Source organism: Primulina eburnea, chromosome 5, assembly GCF_022965805.1.
Source record: "Primulina eburnea isolate SZY01 chromosome 5, ASM2296580v1, whole genome shotgun sequence".
Classification (NCBI taxonomy): domain Eukaryota; kingdom Viridiplantae; phylum Streptophyta; class Magnoliopsida; order Lamiales; family Gesneriaceae; genus Primulina; species Primulina eburnea.
The window spans coordinates 8318459-8329862 of record NC_133105.1 but is presented as its reverse complement, the minus strand read 5'-3'; the positions used below and the strand labels follow the sequence as shown (position 1 = coordinate 8329862).

Sequence of the window (11404 nt, the reverse complement as noted above, 5' to 3'; positions counted from 1 at the left end):
TAATACACCAACATTCATGAATTGAAAAGAAGAACTTGATTTTATTGAATTCCAACTGATTATATGCGAAAATGCAAAGTTGAAATACATCAACGATAAAAATCCAGCATGATATTTCCTAAGGTGGTAAGCTTTCCAGAGACTCCTTAAAGCCTTGCCTTGAGTATTCTCCAAGTAATAAGCTCCAGAATTAAATTTCTCAATAACTCTGAAAAAACCATCTCACTTTGGGTCCATCTTTCCCCTCTGCTCTTCTTGTACCTAGAACCAAGTCACACACTTCTTCCTTTCCTTATCATGTTAACCTCCAAACGCGCTCTTTCCCCCTCCTCCCTCATTACCCCTTCATAACATCGACGCGTGGCTTTTTGGTCCTCGCACAAGACTCCAACTCCTTTTTTCCACAGGAAAGTTAAGCTTCTGATGATAAATGGAAGCTACGGCTCTAAAATCTTTCAGGGATGGCCGTCATAGAATTGCATTATACGCTGACGGGGTATCTACCACGGTGAAGGCTATCATTTTTGTTACCCGCGGATGATCAGTCCCCAAGGATAGAGGAAGAACAATCTGACCCAAAGGCGGGATAGCGTGTCCTGCAAACCCAAACAGCGGGGTGGATACCGGCTCAAACTCAAATCCTTCCATCTTCATTTGATCCAACGTGCTCTTGAACAAGATGTTCACGGAGCTTCCATTATCAATAAATATCCTTGCCACATCATAATTGGAAATGGTGGCCGTCACCACTAAAACATTGTTATGTGGAGTCACAACGCTTCAGAGGTCTTCCGGCCAAAAGCTGATGACGGGGACTTGTGGTAAGTCTGCACCCCTATATATCTCAAAGTTCTCCAACCTACTCCCATGTGCTTTCCGAGCTCTCCCAGAGTCTCTATCAGTAGCACTGTCCGAGATCATATGAATTATTCCTCTCGTAGGGTGGTTATCCTCATTCGTTCTCCTCCTCGGTTCGACGAGCTCCTGAGGGACATCTTGACCTCGACCTTCCCCTCTTTGCTCCCCAACCCCCTGATTTATCCATGGAGGACCTTGACCACGTCTAGGGGACGACCGAGACCTTGGTCGACTCTCGGATGCGGATCCTTCTCGTCTGTCCTGCGAAGGAAATCTAGCACTGCATTCAACCCTTCGTGACTTCTCCCACCTCCCCGCGGGCTCCCTCACCTCGTCACGACTCCTATCCAGGGGAACATGTTATGAGAATTGTCCTCTACTTCTAGTTCTGTCCTCCTCTCTTTCCCCCGCACCCCTCTTCCTCCCTCCTTTCTCCACTCCCTCAACTCAACTTCCTCCGGGCCGGTTCTCCATCCTTTTGTACCGTTGAGCATCTTCCAAGTTTACATATTTCTCAGCTCGAACCAACAGATCATCATAGCTCGACGGAGGCTTCTTGACCAGCGACTTGAAAAACTCCCCTCCCCTCAGTCCTTGTGTGAAGGCACTTATCATGATGTCAATGGTAGCCGCTGGTATTTCCAGCGCTTCACTGTTGAAACGCTGGACAAATTCTCGTAAAGTTTCATTCTCTTGCTGTTTCATCACGAACATACTCAAATAATTTTTCTGGTGCCTCTTGCTGCTAGCAAATCGGTGCAAGAAGGCAGCTGAGAAGTCCTCAAAAGAACGTATAGAGTTGGGTTGCAAAGAATTAAACCACTGCTGGGCTGACCTCACCAACGTGCCCAGAAAAACCCTACACCTGACTCTATCCGAATATTGGTGCAACAGAGCCGCATTCTCAAATCTCCCCAAGTGTACTTCAGGGTTAGTATTTCCGTCATATTCTCCCACGTTTGACTGTCAAAAATTTGGAGGAAGTCCTTCTTCCAAGATGACCAATGAAAAAGGACTTCCTCTCTTGGGTACCCGCGCTCGGCCTCCTACCTGCTGCCTCAACATCCGTATCTCCTTCCACATCTCCCTTATCTCACTAACTTCCCTCCTTTGGAAGGGATACGTCTCTTCAACCCGGCTCTGGTGGCCCTCCACATTCTCCTCCTGCTCCTGGCGAGCGGCCTGCTCTTCTGCAAACATAGACTCTTGATTCCTCTTCATTGCCTCATCCACTGTCCAAAGTGTTAAATTGGCCCAACTGCTCCAGGGTCAAGCTCCCCACATTCTCATTGGGACGGATTTGTTCGACCCTTGTCTCATGAAGGGGCTGCTCAGTTCTTGTCTCTTGACGAGGTTGTTTCTATCTCGTCTCAAAATGCGGTTGTTCCTGTCTCGTCTCAACATGAGATTGTTCGGGTCCCCTCTAAGGACTCGATGATGCTGAGGTATCCCTTCTACTCCCTCTCTTGCCAACCATCTCTATGTCTCAACTCAAGGTTCACACAGACGGCGCCAAGTGATACTCACGGAAAATTTAAGGTCCGCTTCCAGCAAGTGCCACTAATCCAGACGCAGGTTTTGAAATTACCATGAGCCTGAAATCACGAATAAGATCGTGAGAAGGAGGCCAGGAGGGTGTCCTCGCGTAGCCCCTCCGACGCTCAAGTCAGAGACTGATGATATATGAGGGGAGCAGCTAAGGATGCTGCTGAAAACAATTTAGTTAATGAATCAACTGAACACTCAAACCTGGTATTTATAGGAGAATATCTGGGCCCTTGATGGGCCTGTCTTCCATTTGGGCTTGGGATAGGCCAGGGGTAGTGGACCCATCCATGGGGTATCAGTTATATTATTCTCATCACAAAGTGGACTAACAAATAAACTATTATTATCATACTCTCTCATAACAAAGAGGTGGCAGTTGAGTTTTATGTTCGAACTATTCAACGATCTATTCGACATGTCGTTTGCTTCAGCAGTGGTTAATTCTGCATTAGCAACCAACCTATTATTTATTCCCTTTTGACCTATGCTGCACCCGATGGAGCTAGGAGAATATGTCAGAAACCGTTTGGTTTATAGTATGAAGATAAGTAATATTTTTTAATAATAATAATTAAAAAAATGATAGTTAATATAATGTTTGATTTGATTGATTAATTTGATTAAATTTTATATTATCGTTTTGTCTTTTTGAAAATATTAATAAAATATTTATAATATTATTTATTAAGGATAATATTGTAATTTCAATTTAATGATTTGATTGATGTGAAATAAATGATTGGTGATTTGATTGATATAAGATAAATGATTGATAGATGAATAAATATATAATACAGTGCACCAAACATGATATTAGATTGGATAAAAATATAAATAAAAATATGGATAAATAATATAGCGAATCAAACGATACCGCATCTAATGTACAAAATGAAAAGATTAAATAATATATATTTTGTATTTAGTTAATCGAATGCATGATCTTAATAGATATCAAGTTTAAAAAATTGAGAATAAAAACTAAGTACTCGTTTATATGATCTCCGCTATTTTTTCAGCAGGACAAAGGTGAATATTTGAGCAGATCTATGCAAACTCACAAGATAATTTTATAAGAATTCGACAAAACTCATAAAAAATAGTCAATTACAATCCATCTCAAAAGAACATGTGATTATTGTGCGTAAAATTTAACATTCAGTGTGGATTAATACGGAGATGGCAACGAGAAAGATCGAGGGGCCACATAGTACAAATATGGGGGAATTCTGATCTAATTCTAGAAAATAGACTCACAAAAACAGGAGGAGCAGTATGATGGTGACGGGCAATACGACGACGACGACGACAACGGTTCACCAAAGGAGACTTGCTCCCCCTCCTGCAGAGCGGCGCCCTGGAGTCGACGATGAAGTGCTTTTTGTGGTTGTGGCTTCATTATTTCCATACACACGAGTTGCAGCGCCGCCATTGTTGTTTTTGTTTGTAGCAGTGGGAGTGGTATTATTTGATGAGTTCATGGTGCTCACCAGCGAATCTGTTCCCGGCTTGCCGCCGGAATGTTGATAGGAAGAAGGAGGAGGATTTGATGACATTGTATTGTTTTGGTATGACACTCAGCGTGTTACCTTCAAAGTTGTCGATAGAGCCGAGGACCTCTTAAGGAAGGGGAATATGGAGGCTTAAGGTGACGTCATATTTGACTTTTCTTTCGACAAATTTTTTTTGATTTTTCCTCCCATGTTGTTTGACTTCTTCCTTTCGTTTGTTTTAGTTTTTTGGCAAATATATGTGTGAGATGTTTCACCTATCGTATTTTGTGAGACATATATTTTATTTGGATCATTCATGAAAAAATGTTACTTTTTATGTTAAAAAAGTTACTTTTTATTTTGAATATCAGTAGGTTGACCAATCTCACATATAAAGATTCGTGACAAAAGAGCTATTCTAGTTTCTTTCTTCTTTCCGTTTTTTCCCATTATTTGTTTAGTGAAACTTTAATATAATTTTTGTTAAAAAAATGAATATAATTTTTGTTTTATAGTTGTACCACATAATTACGAAATAAGATGTGTATGATTTCACTTTGAATTATTAGAAATCATCGAATAACCGATTTTTTTTTCGCATTTTGTTTTATTTTATCAATGTCGAGTTATTTTTATTATTTCGGTTGATTTTTTTTTTTTTTTTTTGAAAAGTATTTCGGTTGATTCTTAACTTTCCCTAAAGTGAATAAAATTAATAATAGTGCTTTCACCATATTATTTGTTATACAAGATGATTTATTTTCAAATTTTGTCCTTTGATACATTTGTAACATGCAAATCAATTTTCACTTCATAAATATTTACACGTATATCCATTGTTTGTCAAATTAGGATCTGTTTGAGATCACTTAAAAGTGTTTAATAGTTGTGTTAGCAACCGATACCTTTCCTCAGTAACCTTTACTCTGGCGTAAGAATTTTTTAGCTCAGCCAGATAGATATCCAAAGATGATCTGAGAAAGATCTAAAGCCCAGACGACTCGATCGACTTGAAGACTTGAGTAATCACATCATTTTATATGGAATAAATCGATTCAAAATCGATTGCAAGAGCATTCACAACGTACACTACAAAAAAACGGAAGGATTAGCGACGCTTTTATAAAAACCGTCGCTCATTTCGCGACGATTTTTATTTTCCGTTGCTAATATAGCGATGGTTTTTATATAAACCGTCGCCTTTTAAATTATAACAACGGTTTTATAAAACCGTTGCTATAATAGCAACGGTTTGGTAAAACCCGTCGCTATATTAGCAACGGTTTCTAAAAAACGGTCGCTATTATTGCGACTGTTCCACACACCCGTCGCTATTTTGTTCAACGGGTAAAACAAAAGCGACGGTATTGTATCAAACCGTCGCTAATATAGCGACAAATTTTTATAAACCGTCGCTCAATAAAACAGACGACGGTTTTATTAAAACCCGTCGCTATATAGCGACCGTGTAAAAACCGTCGCTTAATTTAATAAGCGACTGTTTTGCCATAGTCGTCGCTATATAGCGACGTTAAAGAAAAACCCTCGCTATACTAGCGACGGGACCACAAAACCCGTCGCCGATCTAGATCAGCCAAGGTTATGCAAAATCCGTCGCCGATCAAGATCGGCGACGGTTTTTATAAAACCGTTGCTATATAGTGACGGTTTTAATGTAACGTTGCTATATAGCGACGGTTTTTTCCACAAACCGTCGCTATAATTCTATATATACGAAGATTCGCGAAAATTTTCTTAACGATTGTTCACGGTAATAGCGAAACTTTATCTATTTTTTCAAAGTTTCGATTTTTTTGTTTTGTACTAACATTTTCTCGTATTTATTTTGTAGATTTTGTGGGGCCCTTAGCTCCTAATCGTTATTACAACACAATTTGATTAGGGTTAAGTAATCACAGCGGAAAACGAGTTTAAAATTTCTTTACAATGAGCCCAAAATAACTCTTCTGATATTTAAATACTAAAAATAGTATCTAAATTCAAAACATAAACACGCCCACACATAATCATAACCAATCACATACAACCTCTCATATCCTCGGGACATGCCCCGGTATATAGATACGTATATATATATACTGGGAACAAGACATAAATATAACCCTCAGCCCAAGCTGTGGCTCCCACCAGAAGTACCCTCTCCGGTCTCCTGATATCCTGGAGTACCTGCCATTGTCCACACACAAAGACAACAACAGCCCCCCTTGGGGGTGAGCAAAGCTCCGTATGGAACAACCAATCATATATACCACAGATATCTAAACAATGATATATGGTATGCAATGCATGTATGTCGTGGAGGTATAGGGTCAAATGCCCATCCACTGAGCACATGTCAGAATCAATCGAATCGCTATCAAATCAAATCAATGCTCGAGCTGGCACACCGGCCGATATGGGAATACACATATGACAACGTCGACGAAGCGTCGTCAATCCCACATCTCATATCCAATCATATGGGGCCACAATTGTCTATGCTTTACGGGTCATATAATACCGGCATAGCGATTGTGTTCACAAACCCCGGAATCCAATCAAATCATATCAGGGTATCCAAGGATCATAGCTCAACGTGCATGTCATGTATCGATGTATGCATAAGATGATGTGTGTTAACAAAACATTTATTTTATACATCGATACTCCAATCTCAATGTCATGTATGCCACATCAAATAATCAAATAGGCACATAGACACGTATTCCAATCCAATCCAGTCAAATCAATCCAATCATATATCATATAATACAGATACCTGTCGTATGTTACCCGGTCGCAACATACCTCAATTCTTCGTTCCAATTGATGTAGCTTGAAGATACACTTTATCTACATCAATTACATATTCATTTCAATCAATAACATACTCCAAAATCAATAATATGAGTTTCAAATATCATTTGAAACTTCAAAAATTCATATCAAATCATAATCATATCATAATTCAATTCCGACTTCGATTACGAGTTTATTGTCGGTTATTCTACTACATATCAGAAATTCAACTTCAAATACATAATATTCCAGCACCTTGATATTTAAAGCTGATGGAACTGGAAGAAAATTACCTCAGTCAGAAGCCCTCAACGCGCAGATAACAAATATATAATTTGTTTCGCGTTTGGACGGCGTTTCAAAGTCGATTCGGACGATAGAAAATTGAAATCTCTCGAGTCTCTCTCTCGAAGCTGCTGAAATCAAATGAAGAAAGAAAGAGGAAACCTCGTTCTTATCATCCACCGTTTACCGCGCTCGGGCGGTAGAATTCTCGCGCCCGAGCGCGAGAAGTTCTGCCCCCGAGTCTCAAATGCACCGCGCTCGAGCGGTCACAAATTACCGCTCGGGCGCGGAGTGTTCTGTCCGAGAACACTAGCCCTTTCTTCCTTGGCGCTCGGGCGGTAATCTTCTACCGCTCGGGCGCCACATGTTCTGTACAATTACTTGCTTTTTGTACTATATTGGCGTCCGGCCTTTCCAATCGAGCTCTTACAACGTCAATTCATATACAATATTCATTTCTCAATTCATTGTCATAATATACATCATATACATAATCACATGACCATTTTATTAATTACCGATAATCACACAGGATTTACGATAATACGATACACGGTCCTTACATTTCTCCCCCTCTTAAAAGATTTCGTCCTCGAAATCTCAAACATTCTTATATACATAACATGGCAAACATACATATGTCACCAGTTATAATACATATCAAAACTAAAATCAGAATACGGATCAGAATACATAGAATACAATGGAATAGATGTCGTAGAATCAAACAAATGAGGATACGAATCTCGCATCTTGCTCTCCAATTCCCACGTTGATTCTTCAACTCCGTGTCGTGTCCATTGCACTCGTACCAAAGGGATCGATTTATTTCTTAATATCTTTTCCTTTCGATCCATAATACGAACAGGTTGTTCGATATAGGAAAGAGAAGGATCGAGTTCCACCTCATCAGGTGCAAGTACATGTGATGGATCTGGTTCATATTTCCTCAGCATAGAAACATGAAATACATCGTGAATGGCAGATAAAGCTGGTGGCAATGCCAGTCGATAAGCAAGATCACCAACTCGATCCAGAATCTCGTATGGCCCAACATAACGAGGAGATAACTTCCCTCGCATGCCGAATCGAACAGTGCCTCTAAAGGGAGATATTTTCAAAAACACTCTGTCACCTTTATGGAATTCCAAGGGTCGTCTTCGTTTATTCGCATAACTCGTTTGACGATCCTGAGCAGCTTTCATCCGCTGCCGAATCAACTGAACCTTATCGTTCATTTCCTGTATCATTTCAGGTCCAGTCAACTGTCTCTCACCAATCTCATCCCAGAATAACGGTGATCTACATCGTCTCCCATATAAAGCTTCAAACGGTGCCATACCGATACTCGTCTGAAAGCTATTATTATATGAAAATTCAACCAATGGTAAGGCATCTTGCCATCCCATTCTGAAGTCCATCACAACAGCACGCAACATATCTTCTAAAGTCTGAATCGTACGCTCAGTCTGGCCATCAGTTTGAGGATGAAAAGCAGTACTCATAGCCAAACGCGTACCCATCGCTTCCTGAAAACTACCCCAGTATTTAGAAGCAAATCTGGGATCACGATCAGATACAATTGAGACTGGCACACCGTGCAGTCTCACAACATTCTCAATGTATAAACGGGCTATTCTCTTATAGGGATAAGTCCGTTCATACGGAATAAAATGCGCAGATTTCGAAAGCCGATCAATAATCACCCAAATAGCATCACAGCCCTTGGGCGAACGAGGTAAATGAGTCACAAAATCCATAGCAATATGCTCCCAATTCCATTTTGGGATTTCGAGACTATGGAGTAAACCTCCAGGTTTCATTCTCTCGGCTTTCACTTGCTGGCAGACAAGACATTTCGAAATAAACTCAGCAATGTCCTTCTTCATACGTCTCTACCAGAATTGAGGTCTCAAAGTCAAATACATCTTCCGACCTCCAGGGTGAATACTGTATTTGCTACAGTGTGCTTCTCGAAGAAGGGTAGATCTCAAATCAGAGTTATCAGGAACTACCAGCCGACCGTTAAGTCGTAAAGAACCATCAGAAGAAATCTGAAATCCAGACTGATGTCCTGCAGATACAAGTTCTTTCGACTTCTGGATCTGAGCATCGCTTCGTTGGGCCTTTCGAATCTTCGATATCAAGTTCGGCTCAATTTGCAATGCTGAGACAGTGACAGAATTCCAATTCGAGTGAAAAGTCCAACCAGAAGTACAAATATCCTCATGTACCTTGGCGACATTGACAGAAGCTAAAACAGAATCATAAACTTTACGGCTCAGGGCATCCGCAGTAACATTTACCGATCCAGGGTGATATTGAATCTCACAATCAAAATCTTTCAGGAGATCCATCCACCTGCGTTGCCTCATATTCAAATCAGATTGAGAAAAGAGATATTTCAGACTTTTATGGTCCGAATAAATAACAAAATTTTCTCCGTACAAATAATGGCGCCAAATCTTCAAAGCGAACACAATGGCGGCCAATTCGAAATCATGAACAGGATAACGTGTTTCATGAGATTTCAATTGACGAGACGCATAAGCAACCACTTTGCCATGTTGCATCAGAACACAGCCCAAACCCTTACCAGACGCATCTGTACAAACCACAAATCCTCCGGTACCTGAGAGAATAGTAAGCACAGGTGCAGTGGTCAATCTCGTCTTCAATTCAAGAAAACTAGCTTCACATTCATCTGACCAAATGAATCGCTGATTCTTCTGTGTCAGTTGAGTAATAGGTTTAGCTATTTTCGAAAACCCTTCAATAAAACGACGATAATATCCAGCTAAACCCATGAAGCTTCGGATCTCAGGAACATTCGTAGGTCTTGGCCAATTCAATACAGCTTCGACCTTCGAAGGATCAACAGATATGCCATGTCTCGAGATGACGTGGCCCAGAAACACCATTTTGTCCATCCAGAATTCGCATTTGGACAATTTGGCATACAAATGACTAGTACGAAGAGTTTGAAGTACCAGTCTCAGATGTTCAGCATGCTCCTTTTTCGATTTCGAATACACAAGAATATCATCAATAAATACAATAACGAATCGGTCTAGATAATCTCGAAAGACCCGATTCATTAAGTCCATAAAGATAGCAGGAGCATTCGTAAGACCAAAAGGCATAACCAGAAATTCATAATGGCCATACTTCGTACGAAAAGCAGTTTTGGGTACATCTTCGTCTCGAACACGTACTTGATGATACCCAGAACGAAGATCAATCTTCGAGTATACAGAAGTACCTTGAAGCTGATCAAACAAATCATCAATACGAGGAAGTGGGTACTTGTTTTTCACAGTAGCCCGATTCAGCTGTCTATAGTCGATACACATTCGCATCGTACCATCTTTCTTTCGAACAAATAAAACTGGAGCTCCCCAAGGTGATACACTCGGTCGAATATATCCCTTATCGAGAAGATCCTGTAATTGTTCTTTCAATTCTTTCAGTTCCAGGGGTGCCATGCGATAAGGAGCTTTAGATATGGGAGCAGTCCCCGGCACAAGATCAATACTAAATTCAACTTCTCGATGAGGAGGAAAATCAGGAATCTCATCGGGAAATACATCCGGAAACTCTTTCGCAACAGGAATCTCAGATAAAGAAGACTCCTTCTTCGAAATATCAATAGCGTAGATAAGATAACCCTCATCTCCGCTAGTCAACAATCGAGACATTTCCATGGAAGATACCAATGGAATTTTGGCTTGGGAACCCTTGCCATAAGAATTCCACTTGGATCCATCAATCGGTCGAAATCGAACCACTCCATGACAACCATCCACAGTAGCTCGATTTGTCGTCAATGCCAACAATACAATCAAAGTCGTGCATTGGGAGGACAATCAAATTCAGAAATACCACATTATCCTCATATATCAATACACAATTATGCACAACTTTTTCAGACAAAATAATCTTTCGTGCTTCTGAGTCGCAGGGAAGGCTGCTAAGCTGACACTTAAGGTGGAGGAGTATACTGTGGACCTCCTCGCCTTAATCCAGCTTCGGCTGCCTTAGCTCGTTCAACTGCCTCTGCGTAGCTGGTAGGCAATCCAGAAACAACATAGGTATACAAAGTAGGATGTAAACCATTTACAAACCTGTTATATTTTGCCCTCGCATTTCCAGCTACGTGAGGTGCATACTTCAGTAAAGTAGAAAATTTCGAAGCATACTCTGCAACAGTCATCGTTCCCTGCTGCAGATTATTGAATTCATTCTCCTGAGCAGTATAATAAGAAGGAGGGGAATACTGCTCCAAAAATTGGGCCTTGAAGACATCCCATGTGACTTCAGTCCCTACCTCTTTCAATCCAATCTCAGCGGCTTCCCACCAAGATTTAGCTCGGTCTTTCAGCTGATACAAAGCAAGTTTCAGTCTCCGAGCCTTGGAATAC

At 40.6% G+C, this 11404-nt stretch overlaps 1 protein-coding gene across 1 annotated transcript in view; it reads right to left on the bottom strand.

Moving 5' to 3' along the window:
• Window positions 1-468: 468 nt before the first annotated feature.
• Window positions 469-11404, bottom strand: part of LOC140831333 (uncharacterized) — a 28717-nt gene continuing 17781 nt past the window's right edge. Inside the window, exons 2-5 of the mRNA XM_073195085.1 lie at window positions 1909-2090; window positions 1343-1821; window positions 864-1201; window positions 469-749 (exon numbers count right to left, since the gene is read on the bottom strand). Of these exons, the coding sequence (XP_073051186.1) occupies window positions 469-749; window positions 864-1201; window positions 1343-1821; window positions 1909-2090 (1280 nt within the window). The remainder of the gene's footprint in view (window positions 750-863; window positions 1202-1342; window positions 1822-1908; window positions 2091-11404) is intronic.